Raw genomic sequence first — 19,068 nt, forward strand, 5'->3', positions numbered from 1 at the left:
AAAGACCACAAAGATTGACCTCAAATTAGGTCCTACTGCAGCTGCAGGTGAACAGAGAGCTCAAGGCAGGGTTCTTTTGCACAAGGGTTTAATTTACACAAGGACACCAAGTCAGACTCCCTCTGCCCAGCACAGCCCCATCCTGGATAGCCACACTGTGAGTTTTTTGTGACTTCACACTCTTCCCATTGTCTCTGGAGCCAGACAGCTGGATATCACTGCAGCTGTGCCGAGTAAACCCAGAAAGAAACCTCAGATTACTCTTACTGCACGGATGTGTTGGCTCATGGTCACCTGCAGGAGCCCAGCAAGGTCCCCACTTGCAGAGGGCTACAGCGAAGGTCCCAAACATTTCTTCCAGCCCCAGGTTGACTCCGCATGGAGGGAACCACGAAATATTTCAGCAATTCCTACACATCTGGCTGCTTTGCTATAGTTTAACACCATCCTGAGATCTGCTTTGATCATGTTAATTCTCCAGGGAGGTGGGGTGTGAGAGGTGGCAGGTGGGGGATGGTTGTGTCACCCAGAGCCTTGGGCTGGTGGCAAAGCCACCAAGTCACGAGACACTGAGATCTATTCTTGTCCCCGCTGCAGACTTCTCCCGTGACCTTGAGGAAAGGAGCCACAAGCCTCAGGGCAGCAGGAGCCAGGGACACTCCACTGGCATCCGTCCCTGTGCTTAAATGGCAGCAGAGGCTAGGCGCTTTCTCTCTCCTATACAAGGCATCAGTGGGGAAAGCAGCTCCCCATGCCAAAGACCCAGGAAGTTTTGTACCTCGCTTGCCTTTGCCAAGTGCTTTGCATCCCTGCAGGGACACGCCAGTGTGCCAGACTGCATCATGTCGGCCACTGCGTGATGCCCAGGTGTTTCTGTATAGCAACCACAAAACTGGAAACAGGTATGAGTGCCTTAAAGAAAAAAAAATACAGCATTAGGCAGAGAAAAAAACAAACAAACAATACTTTCTCAGAGCTCAGAGCACACAACTAAGGTTATACAGGGTTGGGCAGACAGGAGCTGACTAATTTTCTTCTTTTTTTTTAACCCTCTGAACACTAGGCACCGTTTTCCTCCCAGCCTAAACGCCCATGTCCCAAGCTGCTGCCTGCAATTAAACCAGCAATTTAATCCAAGAAGTGCTGCCACAACACAGCCCAGTGACCGTTTGACTCCCATTGTATCGTGTACCCGTTATCATCTGACCCTGCCGGAGTTATAAATACAACAACAATAGAGCCTTAACTGGATTATAATTAGACAATGAGCCCAGGAGGATGGAAACAATGAACTATAAAAGCCCGTCTATCCTCCCAGCTAGGACCTACACACACGGGAAGCACTGGAATGGGCGAGTTACCGGGACCTGTAACAGAAAAGCTACAGATTTCCCCCAAATTGGATTTGGAGCATCCTGTAACAGCTCATGCTCCCGCCACCAAGTATTACATGGCCCTGGTCACGGGAGACCTGAGAAACCTCGAGGTCCTGACTGACCGGTACTATCAAGATGTCAACCTGGTTTTTGAGATCAGTAAAAATGAGCTGGAGTGGCAGGTGAAAAGCCAAGCATCTTACGGACTCTCAGGTACTTTTCCTTTAAAGGCCAGTCCAGAAAAAAATTTGAAAAAACAGGTATTTACTAACCCTAAATAGGAGAGGTGCTGTGCATTTAAGTGCCTAACACTACTTTTATAGAGCCTGTTCCCAAGGTGGCTGGTTTCCAGTTAGCTGACTGTGCCCTGCAGCCCTAGCCATATTCAGCACTTTCTTTTACTATTTTCTTCTGCACATACTAACCCATGTCCACATGACTTTTTCAGGTTGGATGGGGTGCTCTGTGGCTTAGGCATGCTTGCAAGAGGGCTCACAGCCCAAATTCCCTGTGCAGGGGCTCAGAAAGAGCTGCCCAGTCCTACCTGGCAGGAATAAGATGCTCCCAGAGTAGTAGTGCCTGGTGCCTCCCAACCTCAGATGGTCCTGTGGTCCCAGATGCTCACCAGGCACCATGCATCTACTGATGGTCCCAGAGCTGCTGGAAACTGCAATGTCTTGCTCCAGCTAAACCTAAACTCAATGCATCACTTGCCCAGCCCTGCATCACCCTCCCAATGTGCTCTAACCCAGCTTGGGTGCCTTCAGGCCCAGCCCAGTCCCAGCAAAGACAGTTTTTTCCTCCCCTAGGTGCAGGTGGGGAATTCATGAGCTGCCTTTTAGCTCCTGCCAGCAAGGTCTTGCACACAGGGTCACCTGTGCAGCTGGCTGCAGGCAGCATATTGGTTTACCCAGCTTGTGTCATATGCAGGCCTGCTCCTGGATGTGCACATGCCAGGGGAGTTTCACTTCCCCTCTTGCCAAGAGCACTCAGAGCAGCCACCAACCATAACCGGGCTCTTTGGAACCCCTAAAGCTGCCAGGGAGCTAAAAGAAAAATGGTAAAAACAGTGTCTTGATCTGTTTTATGTGCAAGGCCGGTACACAGGGGATGGGAGTCCAGCTGGTCAGCCCCGGCCGTCAGCCCCGCTCCCTCCTCCCCGCAGGGCTGTGGTCACTGGAGTACAAGCGGGAGCTGACCACCCCGCTGTGCCTCGCTGCCCGCTGGGGTCACGCCGCCAGCCTGCGCCACCTCCTCCGCCGACGGGCCGACCCTGACCTGGCACCAGGAGGGCGAGGGCCCCTGCACGAAGCCTGCCTGGGGGGGCACACCGACTGCGTTGAGCTGCTGCTGGAGCACAAGGCTGATCCCAACCTGCAGACTGATGAGGGCCTGGCCCCGCTGCACCTCTGCACCACCCAAGACTCCCTGGGGTAAGAAGAGGGACCCTATCACCCTCCCCCTGCCGATAACTGCGTTCTGCATCCCCTGCATCCAGACCCCAGTGCTTTTGCCTCTGTAGGGTGCAAAAAAGATGCCATAATCCCTGGCAAGGCTTTCCACATGCTCCCACATCTCCTGGCTCCATCAGCTGCTGCAGCACAACGAGCACAGACAAAAAGGGGTATTTCGGTACCAGGCACGTTGCACGGCCCAGGTCTCTTTCCCATGCACAGGAACAGACTAGACCAGCTCCACATGCTTTTCCTTGCTCATCTTTTCTGAGGATTTATCCTAAAATGGCTATGTCCCACATCCCAGGTCCAGCACACTTTTGCCCAGGAGATGCTCAGGATGGGTCCAGTCGTGGGGCACACAGGTTACCCCAACCTCCTGCACTCCTCAGCCCATGCCAACCCTATTCACAAAGAAAGTCGGTGCCAATCAGGGCACTTCCTCCTCCTAAAATCCCAGCCCCAGGGCCGTAACAAAGGCATGGGGTCTACAGGATAGGGAACAATCTTCCCACCTCCTCACCTCGCATGAGCCATATATGGGTTCACCTTGGTTTATAGCTGGGCTTAAGGCTCGGCCACATGTGTCCGCTCCTTTCTCAGCCTAGATCAGCATCACACAGAGACGAGCATAAACATTGCCTTGAAAAATAAGCTTTTCATGTACACACATATGTCTTGGTAGGACTTTAAGTACCTGAATCATTAAAGCTAAGGCATCAGAACATTTTGGTTTTTTTAATGAAGAGCTCAGCCCCTCGATATCCTGATGAAACTGCTTAGGGCCGTAATGAATTTTATTATCTGCCAGTTTTAGTGAAAAGCCACCCCAGCTTCAATCCTCTCCCCTTTAGGCAGGCAGCAAGCTTAACTAGAAGTGGTGAAGGCAAGGTTCCCACTATGGATCTAATGTATTGTGAGCCAGGTGACAGGGAAAGAGCTCTGCAAAACATAAGCAGCCAGAGAGGAAAAGGTTTGCAGATGCAAATATCTGAAGCCCGGCTTATAAGAGTGTACAAGACAGCCAAAAATCAAGTATTAATCGAATTTTCGTTCAGCCAAAAATCTAGGGATTAATCAAATACATCCTTGGTGTGATGAGGGTTGAAGGGAGTGGGACTGGTGAGGGAGAATGCTACAGGCAGCCCTCATCATTAATAAGAAGCTGGTTTTAATTCCTTTACCCGAGCTCCCTTTGACCTTAAAGCCTCAGACTCCAAACCCCAAGCCACCCTAAAAGCCTCGGGGGGGTATTTTAGGTTTCACCAACTTGCTCTCCCCCTCTAGAGATGGGGCACAGAAACCAACCTGGTGCATGGAGAAGACCCCACGGCCCACAGAGGTCCAGGTGTCCTGGTTTTGGCCAGGGGCTTCCCAGCTTGGAAAAAAAGCAAATATATTTATATATATTAAAAATGAGCCGTTGTCACAGATTTACATGTTATTTCCCCCAGAAGGCTGGAGGGGGATGACAGGTGAGCCAGCAAATGGCAACGTGGGGATCAGGCAGACACAACGTAGAAACAGCTGAGTTATAAGCCCTTGAATATTGGAACTTTAAAATGGAAATGCTGAGAGACCCTTAACTATGCTACCTGGCGCTACGGGGGCTTCTACAATAACTAAGCCAACTCCCTTGAAAGATCAAAAATTAATAGACATTTCAGACAGGTTTTGAGGTTTCGACCACTGCTTTTCAATCGCAAAGACTTTGCTAAAGTTAGAGACTGAGGAGGTCAAGCTTTAGGTAACACAAACATTTCCTCTTTGATTAGGGGGAGACTCCTTTACCTTGCCTTTTTTTTTTTTTATTGAGTAGTAGATTTTAGGTCATCCTTAATTTTTTACTGACAATAAAGAGCAGGTCATTGACCTACATAGAGAGCTATTTTATTTTTCTCCCTCTCAATAACAATGGCCAGAACACCTATGTGCCCGGTTCTTCTGTATTCCCATATACTCGGCAATTCACCATGGGGGCAGGACTTAGAACCTTTGAGCCTCTCAGTGACTGGGATAAAAAAAAATTATCTGGGCTTCCTTCCAGCCATTTGAGCTTCAGAATCCATGAGATTTCAACAAAAAGGATATCAGAGCTTTAATCTAGGAGCTTTTTGAAGAGATCGAAAAAAAAAGTTCCAGTAAAGTTCAGTCTTACCTTCTTCACTTTAGGAGCTGTTCATGCCAACGTCGGCCTATTTAGTAGAGTTCCTCTCCTTGACCTCTTTTTTACAGCAGAGATAATTAACATGGTGGGGTAAGATGAGTCTCTAAATTCACTGCACTCTCTCCCTGGCGCTCTCCATTTCCCTCTTAAAGCTGGGATGATTAAAGGAGTCTGCCTTTATTGGCACCCCGAAAAAAAAATAAAATAAAAATAATTGAGGGGGAGAGGAAGAGTCTCAACTCTCCCAGCAGTGCTGGGGGAAGAGCATGCATGGGGCAGTGGAACGCGCATCACAGGGACGCGGGACGTATCTCCCGCCTCTCATTGTGGTACCCGCAGCAGAAGGGATGGCAAACACTACCACGTTTGTAGGGTCCTCCTTCAGATCTATGAGTTGCAAAAAGCTCTCTGAAGATCCCAGGTTTCCCATGCAACCAGGGAGAGCCTACCTGGAGAGAAATCCCCTAAGGCTTGCCTCCCCCAGCCTTCCACGTAGGAAAGAGGGCTTAGCCAAGCCAAGTGATGAGAAAAGAAGATGTCACCCCCGCCTCTGTGCAACTTGGGCTTATGGCTGAGTGATGCCTTTGTGTTCACTTCTTCAAGCTTCCCCTCCACCCTGCAAGCTGAAACCAGAGCTGTCTTCTGGCTCCCACCCTCCAGGACCAAGGGATGGGAGTTAAACGGTGAGACGATTCAGTGCAGGAGGAGACTCAGTGTCTGAGGGCACTGTGCAAGAAACGATGGCGAAAGTGGCCAGCTTGGGCAGGCAGGATGGGTTTTGCTTAGGGGGTGTTAGACGAGGATAGCTAATTATGGGAGGAATTAGCAGAAAACAGGAGCAAAGCAGGAAGGCAGGTACGTAAAAAGGCAACACAAGGGAGATGGGCACTAACCCACCATTGGTGGGTCTGGCCCCGTGGTACCCTCCAGCTATTTCAGCATTCGCCCAGATGCCCTTTTGGCTGCAGGAAAGAAGTGTTACTACAAATAAAAGACCACAGATTTTAAAGGCCAGTGTTTAGCATCATCTAGCGCTAAAGCTTGTCCTCTGCTCTGTTTTAGCATCAAAAAAATACAAAACTCAGAGGGTTTGGAGCCATCATTTTGGAAACTCATCTCCCCACCAGGGAAGACCAGCTTCTTAATGGGTCCTAGTAAGAAATAAAGAGCCCAAAAGCAGATACAAAACACAAGCCAAGGCTTGACCCTGCTCTTTGGAGAAGCTGCTCCCCAAGTCAGTGTGACAAAATGAGGTCTCATGGATGAGTATCCACAGCTGACAAAGCTTTAGCAAAGAGACGGTGCAAAGCAGGATGGTCCTTGGCTGGTGTTTGCCCCGCGGCGGCAGAGCAGTCCCTGTGCTGGCACAAGCAGCCACGTCACAACCAGCCCTCGGCACCGGTGTTGCCGTGGCTCACCACTGGGCTTGCAGTGCCTGAAAAGATTTTCATCCTTTAAAGAAAAACAGGCTTCCTTTCTTCTTTTAGGAAATTAATAGGAATAATCCTTGCATTCAGAGCCAAGCTTGAGAAAGGCTGTTTCAACAAGCAAGATGAATCTTGCAATAAATCACAGACAGATTCGGAGATGGTCACTTGGATGCCATGAGAAACAGCAGAGCAAAGGATGGGAAAGCCTCACTCCAGTCCCAGGGAGGGGAAAAAAACACACAGAATATTTTCCTTAAGAAATCTGAGGGCCTGAGTGTTTAGGACAGGAATTTTCCTCCAGCCTCCACTGCCCCAACCTCCTGCTCCTCCTGCTGGTTATTCATGGCATCCCATTTCAAGCTAAATCCCACTTTCCCAGCCTAGGCATTTTTCATCCAAAACTGAGTGGCATCCCACTGGGATGCTGGGAGTCATGGCCAGTGGGAGCCATCCTGGCAGCAAGAGGGCACGGGAGGGTGATGGGCACGGACTGCCCAACGTTGCACTGACATCTGGCCCGGCTTCATTGAGGAGTGAAGAAGGAAAATAAAACCCAAATCATTTTATCCTGTTTATCTGAGTCAGGACCACAGCGCAAGGCAAACCTGTAGTACTAGTACCGGTTATCACAAATTAGTGCGATTTTGACCTAATGAGCAACTTGCCCAAGCAAGGAGACATTCGGGTGTCTCATCATCCACAGATGAGTTAGGAAGGGTTTGGAAATGAGTTTAAACTAGACAAAATCTGATATAACTATGTGTGAGGGTGGCTCTTTGAGGGCTTGCTCCAGGGGTATCACCGCTGCTGGCAAGCTGCTTGGCCAGGTTGACAGTACCAGGCTGGATGGAAAACAAGCTGGTTTGCTTTGCCCCCTGTGTCTGAATTTCTGCTGAACTAAATCCATGGCTTCTTGCAATATACCCAGAAAATTGGAGAGGAGCCCTCAGAAAGCAGCAAGCATTAGCTGAGCCCTATTTAATGGGGTTTTAGTCTAATCTAATGGTGAACAACAGGGCATCAATAAAAAAACCAAGAAGCTAGAAATTCTGGCAAAGTGTTAGAGTATATGAGTTCATCAGCAGAGACTAGAGGCTAAAATAAGAGCATATAGCCAGCAAGCATGAATGGCATCTACCCGGCACCTGCTGATGCCCCATACATCGAACAGGAGGCACGTGCTCATTGCGGGGGCCCACCATTTCCATTAACCAGAGAGGATCACCCCTTATTTATAGCCCCTCACTAACATTCCCTCTTTGCCGAGGGAGGCGTATCCAGGGGGAAAATGCAATATAAACTGACTCAGGTTTCTTCCAACAAGTTATCCATTGAACTTGATAATAAATAAGAATAACCCTTCAGGAAAATAGCATCTGAGAAGGATGGCATTTCCACCCTGGTATTTCTAGAGGATATTTGGGATGGCTATCAGGAGACCAAGAAGAATTGAACTCCCTGTAACTGAACTCCCATCTTGCACTCAGTAAGGGAAAACCCTGTGCAAGGACTGGAAGGACTGGGCACAGCACTTGCTTTGCCAGGCAACCCATGATGTACCAACCTTTATCCCAAAATTAAGGACAGGGAAATATTCCCTCTGCCTCGCCTATGCAGACATAAATCTTCTGCCTGGGCACTCTCAATACATTGCTCTTGCTAGAATTCTCGCAGTGTTTGTGCTCAGGGTCTCTAGGCACAGCTACCTCCTTGCCTGGGAAGGGAACAGAGATGCTTTAGGCATGATCTATTAAAAAACAAACAAAAAAGAACAAAAGGGAATTTTCTTCTGGACTAGGCTGCTGCATGTTTTGCAAACCAAGTCAGGAATACATATTTCCATTTTTCCCTGAAGAAACATCCCTTGGTTTGCCCCAAATACATTATTTTAGGGTGCCAGAGCTAACAATGACATTAGGTTTAAGCTAACCCAGTGAGGTCCTGAGAATGTCGTTATAATTAGGGCTACAAATTCCCTCTGTGAAGGACAGACAAGACCGGTAAACATGACCAAGTCGTGGTGTGATTTGGTCCAGCAACTGACCCTCTCCAACAAAGTTTTACCAACTAGCAGCAGACAGCAAACGCCAAAAAAGCCTCAGTGAGACAAGCCATTGCTTGAGAAAGGGATTCGGTATGTTTTAGAGTAAAAAGGGAATTGTAAAGTAAGGATCTAAGGATTTTGGGGCTGGCACAACCCCATACTCTATCCGCTCACCCACAACTACAACCCCAGCAGAGAACAACCGCAGCATATGTCTCTGGCATGTCCAGCGAGGGCTGGCAGAATCTGGGACCATTACACCTGCAAAGGCTGCAGAAACAGCCTGTCCCCACAGATCCTGCAGGATTTTTTCCTGGCAAACTCAGGCTTGATACTCATGGGAAAAGCAGCCCAAGGAGGTATTTGCAGATCCTGCACCACCAAGGAGAGTGAATGTCTCACCAGCTCCTATCTTGGAGGAGGTGATGCTGAAGGTCCAGAGAGATTCAAGTAGATTATTACTATTTAATTATTATTGTTTTCCCCACATATGTTAGCATTCATCTGGGCCAAGAAAAACAAGCAATGCCCTGGCTGCATTCTTCCTCCCTGGGGCTCCTCTTCTTCCCCATCTCCCCTGCTGGAAGGATCAGGCAAGGACTCCACTGCCCCCCAGCTCCCCCTCATTTTGCTTCTGTGTCAGCTCGGAACCTCACTTAGGGCTCTGGGTGATACCTGAGCTAAAAGAAAAGCTTATTAGAGGAAAATAAAACAGGTGTGTGGGAGGGGTTAAAGGTTGATATACCTCCCTAGACTCCAGCCAGCCACTGCTAAGGCTTCCCCACCTCCCCAGCAGCATCCCTTGGGAAACACGATCTTGCCATGTTTTCAAGGTCTCACTTGGACAACATGTGGGTCTGGCCTTCCTCCAAAAAGTAACACCTCTGTGCCACAGCAGTGAGCTGAGCCCTGTGTGCTAACCTGGCTGCCGACAGCCCTGCCTGGGTGGTGACATTGAGCCACGCTGGCCCTGGCAGCTCCCAGCAGGAGACAGAGCAGTCACTTTGATTCATTTAGACTGGCTGATCACATCCATTTACTCACATGCACACACACCAAAAAAAAAAAACAAACAACACCAACCACCAACAGGGCATACCAGGCATGTTTAAGCCTTGTCTGTTGTCACAAGGATGCAGGTGGAAAGCTCTGACGGAAACCAGCATCCCTGCTTCACAGCAGCCATAACCCCTCTTTGCAGCTATGCACAGTGATGTTAGAGGGAAGGAGAAGTAGGAGCAGTGATTTAGGATAGGGAGGATTGCTTACCTTGATTTATTCCTCCTGGGAACTGCAGGTGCTGCCACTCCATCATCACCAGGTGCCAAACAAGCCAACAAAATTTGTTTCCACAGACTTAAACCATCTGCAAAAGTGTTTCTTTTCAGGACAGGCAGAAAACCTGCTCCTTTAGTCCTCTCTGGGGTGAGAGACCAACACAGGCATTTGGGTCCCTTAACAGGAGAAGAGAAATCCATTTCATACCCAAGTAAACTCACACCAAGCTCTTCTGCTGCACAGAGGCATTGCTGAGGGCTTCCCTCCATATCAGTTTGGTCTCAGCACAGATTAAGGTGAAGGTAGCGGTTTAGGATGTTTTCAGCTGAGAAGCTCTATGGATATCAGCCAAAGGGTGGGAATGTATAGATTGTCTCCATAACATCCCAGGGCTGTGCCAGTGCCAGGAGATGAAGGGGCCCATCACCACATGTGTCCTCATCACGACTGGATGCATCCCATGCCCCTCACTGCCCAGGACAGGCCTAGCTGGCATGGCTAACCATGGACACTGGTCCCAGTGCTGCATGACCATTGGCACAGCCGGGATAAGGCTCAGCAGTCCCTGGTGGGTCTAGGATGGTGGAACCGTGGTGGGTCAAGGTGGTCAAGGATGGTCAGGGATGGCCATCCATGAATGATGATGGTCAAGAGCAAGAGGGAGACGTTGCCCAAACCATCACCACCCTGCAGTGGGCACCAGGGCACAGAGTCACCTTCCCCAGCTTCTGCTTCTCCTTCCCCAAATCCTTGAGTGCCCCAAGCCCTGTGAAAGCCCATCACCATTTTGACCCCCATCCTCACTCCATGCCACCTCCCACCCCATCATCCCCATGGCTCCCACTTCAGCCCATAACCCCCAAAACCCATCTGGGGAGCGCACCCCCCAGCCTTCCCATCTCTTTGCAGATGTGCCAAGCTCCTGCTGAGACACAGGGCCACTGTCAACCTGCCCAGTGAGGATGGGGGGGAGACAGCACTGCACGTGGCGGCCAGGCACTGCCTCTGCGACCATGCCCGCCTCTATCTGCGGCACGGGGCATGCGTCAACACATGCAGCACAAGAGAGGAGACGGCTCTCAGCATCCTCTGCGGGCAGGTGCCCGGCACTGGCAAGGGGTGCCTGCAGCTTTGCCAGCTGCTGGTGGCCCATGGCGCCAACATTGATGCCCGGGATGAGATGCGGAGGAGCCCCTTGCACAAGGCATGTGCAGCTGCCAACGCTGGCCTGGCACACTTCCTTCTGCGGCATGGGGCTGACGTCAATGCCATCGACTATGATGGCATCTCCCCTCTGGGCTGCACTCTGCAGAGCGCTGCCTTCAAGCGGGAGCTGCAGCCCCACCTCACCGTCCAGCTGCTGCTCAACTATGGCTCCCAGAAGATATGGCCCCCTGCCTTCATCAAGGTACCAACCCCAAAACAGCCCCTCTGCATCTCCTTGCACCCAGGATTTTGCAGTTGGGATCTGGGTTCTTTGGGAAGTAGAAAGCCAGAGGGTTAGGAGAATTTGGGAGAGCCTCCTGGTCTGGGCAGGGAGAGGGGACCATGGCATCAGGGTTGGCAATGCTGTTGGGAATGATGGAAATGAAAACACCCACATAAGGTGGCAGCGGGGTGTTGTGGTTCAGCCTTAGCTGGCAACTAAACACCACGCAGCCGCTTGCTCGCTCCCCCCACCCCTGTGCGATGGGGAAGAGAATCGGAAGAGCAAAAGAACTTGTGGGTTGAGATAAGCACAGGGCAGGATGGAGGGAGCCAGTATGGGCAGGGGGGACTGGCATGGAGAATTTTTTCCTGCCTGGGGATGTCAGAGAGAGGCTTAGTACATCAGCTGTCAGGACAGCTGCCTTATGGCTCTGTATTTCATTGATTTTACATCAAGCAATAAAGAAAATATTATCCCAGCTTATCATGCATAAGCCAAAAATGTAAATAAGAAGCAAGGGCCACATCCAGAGGAAGAAGTGTCACAGCAAAGCAGGTCTTCCCACCACTTGACAGGTGGAGAAAGACCTCCAAAGCATGCCAGGACAAACCCTACGCCTGCCTCATATTGACACGGGCCCATCCCAGCCTGGACCACAGTGGGGCAGGATGAGCCCCTGCTGCAGCACATGGATGCTCTGCCCCTCTGGGACATGCATCTTTGTCTGAACACCCTCCCTATTGCCCACAACTAGGTGCTGAAGTCCTGTGCAGCCGTGCCAGAGATCATTGAAGTCCTCTTCAATTCCTACTCGCAAATCCCTGTCTCTGAGAAGTGGGCCGAGGCCGTGCCAGAGGAGGTGTTTCAGGTGAGACAATGCTGGTGGTTTGGCAGGGACAGCTGAGCCCCGAGGAAGGGGGTTTACCCACTGGGAGGTCTTTTTTCCCCACCCTAACTTCACTTGGAGGGGGGGAAGGGGGATAGTCCTCGGAGCACCCCAACACACAAAATCCATCTCAGCAGCTTTGCATCCCTTTAGCTCCATCAACACCAAAACCCCCATTCCTGTCCCTGGCCCACAACAAAATACAATCCCAACATCTGGAAGTGACCCTGGACCCAGACTGCTGCTCCACAGGAGCCCATGCCACTAATTTTGATTTTAAGAAACTCGTCCCCACCTGTGCAACAGGTACAGCCAGCCTGCTTTTGAATGATCTTGGATGGCTGATTTGTCCCCACAGGTCCTTGGTTAGCTTGGCTGTGAGGGGAGACAGACGCTGAAATACGAATAAAGCCCTTCAGCACGCTCCAGGGGTGGGAGAGATGGGTTTAATTCCAAGCTAAGTAAAGGCTGAAGCTGCACAGACTGACCCTGCTTTGTTTCCCCAGCTTAGAAACAAGCAGGTCTCTCCTGCATCAGCTGTAAGGCTTTCTGCAAGAATGGTCATGAAAGCATCCTCCCCAAACAGTGCCTGCAGCGAGGCTGGGTTTCTTCACATGTGCTTCCACAGGAGCATTCCTCACCCAGCCTTTGCTTGCAGGAGCCGCAACAGCACACAGACCCCTAACCCACAGACAAACATCGGCGATGGGTTTCTTACCTCCTCCCCTTACACCTCCATCTCAGAAGTACCTCTGGCTTGTTTGGCTTAACCTGGAAAAAAAATAAAACCAACAGATGTTCATGTTTCCCCCCATCTCTTTGCAGCAGCACCAGTTATTCTACGAATCCTTTTTCCGGCTGGCGGGTACAGCCCGGTGTCTGCAACATTTATGCCGCTCCACCATTCGGAAAAAGTTGGGCAGCAAATGCCATTGCCTTATCCCCTTGCTGCCTGTGCCCAAGCCTTTGCACGATTACCTGCTGCTGGAGCCTGAAGGAGTCGTGCTTTGAAGGGCTGAGAGGAACCGACCGACGTCTGCCGTCCAGCCCTTCCTTACCTTGTTGTCCCTCGGTGTAGCACAGAAGCATCCATTTCTGTCAGCCGAGGGAAGGAGTGCCGGTTTTCATGATAGATGATTGTTTTTCAGGGATTTATAACATAACTAAAATGTGCTTTTGGCTGTAACTTTGTATAGATTTTTTTTCTAATTGTGCTTTAAATATATTATAAAGAGTAGTAAAATGATTAGTAGCTGTTACAAGCATGCTGCAGATATGAATAATACTCATTATAAAGCATCTCTGCAAAGCAGCGGGGCTCCTCAGGTGCGCAAAGGCAAGCATGCACGGCAGACAACTAAAATCAGCCCACGTGGGCATCAAATCCCTTTGGATAGATCTCGCCCAAGAGTGGCACAAGCGGAATTGGGACCAGAGGTGCATCGTGGAAGCCGCTAGCAGGATGCAGTGTCCAGTGGCATTAATATAGACTGTAAAATAGACCAAAAATCTATTTGTTGATGTAGAAGCCACCGAGAAAGAGCTCGTTACTCCACGCAGCACCAGAGGCAGGGGGGTAACACGGCCTATTTCTCCCAGCCCCCACAGTCCAAGGTGCACCAGCACCTCCCATCCCCATCATGCCCGTCGCTGCTCCCAGGCTGGCACACGGAGGGGCCACAAAGCCTGGTGACAACCCAAAGTGGAGGAGTTTGGGCTTTCATTTCACATGGTGACTTGGCAAAAGGTACCAGAGAGAAGCGGGGATCTGTTTTCCCAGACCCTGGGGCTCCCCAAATTAATTTCTGTTGAACCAAAGCAAGCATGCGCACATGCCCCTTGGAAGAACAGCTGTCCTTATGCTAGCAGCTCTGCCACAACACTCGCCAAATTGTTCCACTGCTTAATTACACTCACTGTTTAAAGGTATAGATAAAAATAAATCAGCTTTTTTCCGTGATTGACTGGACTTTGTACCAGCACCCTGCGCTATTGCAGGTTATACAGCCGACGTGCACAGGATGCAGGCAGCATCCTTGGCTCCCAGAGCTGGTGCCCATGGACCAGTGAGTGTGGAAATGGGGAGGGAAAGGAAATTCCCCCCACTCCCAGGTTCCCCCTGCTGCTTCTGCAGCTTTCCTCCCCCTTTAAGTTGTACACAGGTGTGCAAGGGCATCGCCAAGCCCACCCACCACACCATGTTCCCCATCTTTGGTGCCTAAGCCCTGTCCCACACGGAAATGCCCCATGGCAAATCTCTGTGACAGCTTGAGACCTGGCATTTCATGACTTTAGTGGCTGTTTTACCTTACGGTTTGTTTCAGGGGTCAGAGCGGGGTGGGGAATTGAAGTGGATTTAGGGAAACCCGGTCCTGGCTGAGTCATTGCTTGTTTGAACCAGGCAAATCTAAAATTTGGTGCCTCTAATGAGTCTTTCATCTTTTGTGTGGGCCGGGAGGGGGAAGAATGATTCGTTTTACATCTGTATGGGGCAAGTTTGCATGGAGATAGAGTCCCACCAGGTGACCGCATCCCCCCAAAATCCGTGTCCGGCTCGCCATCCTGCAGCTACCCTTGGGGGAAAAACATACATCAAAGTAGGGGAGGGAGAAAAAAAAAGCAGGTCTGTGCGGATGGAGAGGCGGCAGGGGGTGCGGGAAAGGATGGCGGAGCCGTGGGAGGTGGGAAGGGCCGCGGACACGCGTGGGCTGCGCGGCGCCCCGCGGCCAGCAGGGGGCACCCTGGGCACGGCCGCTGTGGGGAGCCGGGACCCACGGCGGGGGGGGGCGGCAGCGGCTCCCACGCCAGGAGGGGCGGGGGGACGGCAAAACCCCCCGCAAAAAGAAAGGAAAAAAAGGGAAAAATCGTTTAAAAATACTTTTAGGGTTTGGGGGGTGGGTTTGGAGTTTTTTCCCTTCTATTTAAGCCGTTCTGCCGGTGGCGGCGGGAGCGGAGCGGGCGCGGATACGAGCGGGATGATGATGGTGATGATGATGATTATGATGATGATGATGATGATGATGATGATGATGATGCTCCGGGCGGAATGATGATGATGATGCTCCGGGATCGCCTGCTTGGGCTGAGAAGTTTGGCGGGCGGGCAAGGAAGCGTTTGGGTACATATATATATATATATCTATATATATATATCTATCTCATTTTTTCCCTCCTGCCGGCGCCTTGTTTTGATGCAGATGTTATGGGAAAGGATCATTTTTATTATTTTTTTTTCCAGCAGCTAAAGACGGGAGGTCACATTAACTTATAATACGGAGACACATAAAAATGCGATTATGCCTGCTAAACAGAACACAGTAGGCTGCTAGTTAAGACAATGAGATTTCCAGGAAGCGATGCATAAATTCTTCAAAAAATGACACATTTTTCACGTTTCATTCCAATTAAATTACTGAGGCAGCTAACACAGCGCTGCACACACCATACATTTGGGTGAAATGAAGGCTTTTCTGGGGTGGGTTTTGGTTTTGGGTTTTGTTGTTGTTGTTGTTTGGGGTTGGTTTTTTTGGGGTGTTGTTTTTTTTTTTATAAGTCTATCTGGATGCACGTTTTATGAAAGGCGGTTAATATTAACCTGCTATCAAGGAAAAAATGTCAGAGACCTGCGCTCCTCGCCTTTTTCTTGTGGCGGGGCTGCTCTGTCTCGGTTTTCCGAGCAATAAAACGCCGATTGTCCTGGCCGGCAGCGGCTGCAAAATAATTTCCAAATAATAGGAATTACCCGCCCTGATGCACAGACGGCTCTGTTCGCAAGGGAGTCGGTTAAACAGCCGGGGCTGGGGAGAATTAAGGAGCCGCCCCCCCAGAAAACCCCAACAATATATAAAGGTTTTGCCAACCCGTCGGGTGTTTTCCCCATCCCTCCGAAGCCGCCGGCAGGATCGGGCCCCCCCGGTGCGGCGTGAGGGGGGTGTTGGGGTGAGTGGGTGTCCCGGTGGGAAGCCGGGTTTGGTCCCGACAGCCTTCTTGGTGGCTGAAAAGGGGCTCACCAGGGTGATAATCAAGCCCCGAAGTGGCCCCGGTAATGAAATAGCTTTTGATTTTTTTTTTTTTTTTTTAAGGCGAGAGAGGCATCGCGCAGCCTGCGCTGAGGCGGGTGATCCGCAGAGCAATACAAATCAGAAATGAGATTTTTTGAAGTCCTAATGAACCTGATTGCATGAACATTTATAATCCCCCATGGCTTTAAATGAAATCAGATATAATCAGGAGCTATGGGGAAAGGGAGTGTTTACAGGCAGAGATTGGGAAGTGCTGCTGTATTAGTAAAGATGCTGTTCCTTCTATTGATGTCTAAAATGATGGATAATGTGAGAATGGCAAATATACTATTTGTCTAATGGCTCTGCAATTAAATTCCCCTGTAAATGACCCATGCCTCATTTCATCCTAATCTATGGAATTTTGATTGAATTCGTCAGCTCTAATTGAAAAATACTGCACTTTAATGTCTGCAGTGCAGTTTCAGGACGGCGCTGGTTTTAATGAGACGGTGCCCCTCTGACCTGGGAATATTTTAGACTTTTATTCGGGATTTTTAAACTGGTGGATTTCTCAACTGTGGTCCACGAAAAGCCGTGAATGAGAGTGCGTGTGGTTTTTCCACCGCTAGAGATAATCCCTCCGTACCCAGGCGTTTTATTAAGGTCTCCTTCAGTGCTCTTAAAATATTTGGACTCCGGTTATTTAAATACGCACCAATTTAAACGCAAAAAAAAAAAAAAAAAAAAGCCTATTTCCCCTCATCCGAACGAATTTCGGGATTACCGAAGCTAAACTTCTTTCCTTTTTTTTTTTTTTTTTTTTTTTTTAACCTGCACGCCGTTATTTTTTACCCTTTTACTCTCCTTTTTTCCTAACCCGAAAAGCCCGAGCGCCTTCAAGTTTGTTAAAAAAAAAAAAATCAGAAACAGGAGGGAGGAAAAAATAAAAAACACCACAGGAGAAAAACCAACAACAATAACAACAACAAAAAAGCAGCACATCTGCCGGGCGTGCGGTGGAAGGTGCGGGGAGAGGGGCCCCCCCGCCAGAGCCGCCCCCGGGGCAGCCCCGCTCCCCGCCGGAGCCGGAGCCGGGCTCCCCGCCTGGGAGGAGCTCCAACGGGAGCACGCGAAGGAATTAATGGGATTAAGCGGTTTGGGTTTAGGTTTGGGTTATTATTTTTTTTCCTTTTCCCTGCTTGGAAGCCGAAGGGGGAGGCGGGAGGGGATTTCCCGGCGTTGCAGTGGCACCTGCGGACACGCGTGGGGCGGCGGGTCGCATCCCGCGGCGGGCGCCCTCCCTCCCTGCCAGTCAGCATGCCCGTCCCAAGGGCCAAATCCTGCTTCCCCCGCCCCCCATCCCTCCTATTCCCCTCTCCTGCAACCCGGACACGCTGAAGCACGCCCACAGCCACGCAAAAAACTGCCTCCCAGCCGAGCCCTTCACCGCAGGGATGACCGCCCTCCCGATGCTGTGGGGGTACAGGGTGGAGAGCCCACGGCTGCACCCCTTATTTTGGCGTCCAGCGCTCACAGTTAATCCCACATCATTAAGTTCACCCTGATTTTGGGGCACAGTTTTGCTCACGGTCTCCCCTCTTGCCCACGCCCCTCCCTAGAAGAAAAAAGTCACTTTAAAAGCACAGTAGGGTGAGATGCTTTCAGTGATGTTTCTCACGCAATTAAAATTTCCCCAGCGAAGGCAGAGGCTTTTGCAAGAATTACCTCGCTAAGGTCTCTGTAAGCCTGTTTTGCTTTTGGTAAAGTCATTGGTTTTATCATCGGCTGCAAAACAAAGCTGCACACCCCCACCCCCACCCCCACACCCCCTCCGCGATGACCCAGCAGCCTCGGGGCCAGCAGCAGCACGCACCCTGTGCCAAATAACCCACCAGGAGGGTGGACATGAGCCTGTGAGCCCCGCGGAAACCCACACGCGGCACAGCTCCCTACAAAGCGGCTGGAGGTGCCCAAAGGGCCACGAGCAGCCATCGGCCCCCTGGGCACACAGCGGGTCGAGCTGCCTTTCTGGGTGGAGGGGTTCTCTGACCCCTGCCACCCTATGGACTTGCACCTGGAAGGGTTCCAGTACCTCCCAGTTTTCTTCTTCCTCCGTGTCTCCCGTTTCGCTTCTTCACTCCAAAAAGCTGTACCTCCTCTCTACCCTGGTTTGGGGAGGAAGCCCACAGTTTATTTAGCACACTCTCTCCACCCAGCCAAGAGGCCACCGGAATCACAGACACCCCTCCCAAAATCTGCCCAGTTCTCGCACCTCTGTGTATCTGATGCTCCTTTCCTGGGAAAGGTATTTCTGGGGCAAAACCCACCTGCTTTTCAGCAGTACCTACTCTGGGTGATGCGGGAACCTCCCTGAGCAGCATCTCGGTGCCACATTTCAAGCTGGGGCCATGCTATGGCCCTGAGGGAATAGGTAGGTCTTCTGCCCCCCCCCCCCCCCCGCCCAGCCAAGCGTGACCCTCCAAAATATTGATTTCTACCATATACTCAGATTTCGACCCCCCTGGGAAAGGCTTCTGCTGTGTCCCACTGGTGGCGGGGGTCCCTCCACGGGGCATGCGGGCGGCTGGCTGGGCTCCCCTGCCCACCCCTCACCTCTCCCGCCTGTTACACTTCCCAGGCACAAGCACGCTCTGGTTGCTTCTCCGACAATCAGAGATCGCCAACGTTTTTCTCCGGGAGAAAAACCAGCTAATTATGTGGCGAACAAAAAGCCTATTCTCGTCTGAAATAATACTCCCGTCTTGCAAAGGCACTTGTTTGTGGGCAAATTTTGAAGAGGGCTGACAATAAAAACAGCTGCAGGAGCTGGGTGTTGGTACACATTTCCATGCCCTGCCAGATTACCATGCCTAATTATCTCCCTTTTCCACACTCTAACGCAGTTTCCTGAAAAGAGATGATTCCACACACACCCCCACCCCGCTTTTCTATTTAAACTAAAGCTTTGCTTCTCTGCAAGGATTTCCAGCCCGCTCTGGTT

The 19,068-nt window shown here is 50.7% G+C and overlaps 1 protein-coding gene across 1 annotated transcript; it reads left to right on the forward strand.

Moving 5' to 3' along the window:
- Nucleotides 1-808: 808 nt before the first annotated feature.
- Nucleotides 809-13,075, forward strand: ASB18 (ankyrin repeat and SOCS box containing 18). The gene is made up of 5 exons (XM_064453326.1): nt 809-1,589; nt 2,542-2,809; nt 10,659-11,157; nt 11,933-12,046; nt 12,890-13,075. Exons 1-5 carry the CDS (start codon nt 1,349-1,351, stop codon nt 13,073-13,075), a joined length of 1,308 nt encoding a protein of 435 aa, XP_064309396.1. The 5' UTR covers nt 809-1,348.
- Nucleotides 13,076-19,068: the final 5,993 nt, after the last annotated feature.

The sequence above is a fragment of the Phalacrocorax carbo genome, chromosome 5 (assembly GCF_963921805.1).
Source record: "Phalacrocorax carbo chromosome 5, bPhaCar2.1, whole genome shotgun sequence".
Lineage (NCBI taxonomy): Eukaryota > Metazoa > Chordata > Aves > Suliformes > Phalacrocoracidae > Phalacrocorax > Phalacrocorax carbo.

Bases quoted from the DNA above. Each gene is read 5' to 3' on its own strand.
- ASB18 (XM_064453326.1), top strand. From the start codon at position 1,349: ATGGGCGAGTTACCGGGACCTGTAACAGAAAAGCTACAGATTTCCCCC. The intron at 1,590-2,541 runs GTACTTTTCCTT...TCCTCCCCGCAG, and splicing joins AGCATCTTACGGACTCTCAG to GGCTGTGGTCACTGGAGTAC. The intron at 12,047-12,889 runs GTGAGACAATGC...ATCTCTTTGCAG, and splicing joins TGCCAGAGGAGGTGTTTCAG to CAGCACCAGTTATTCTACGA.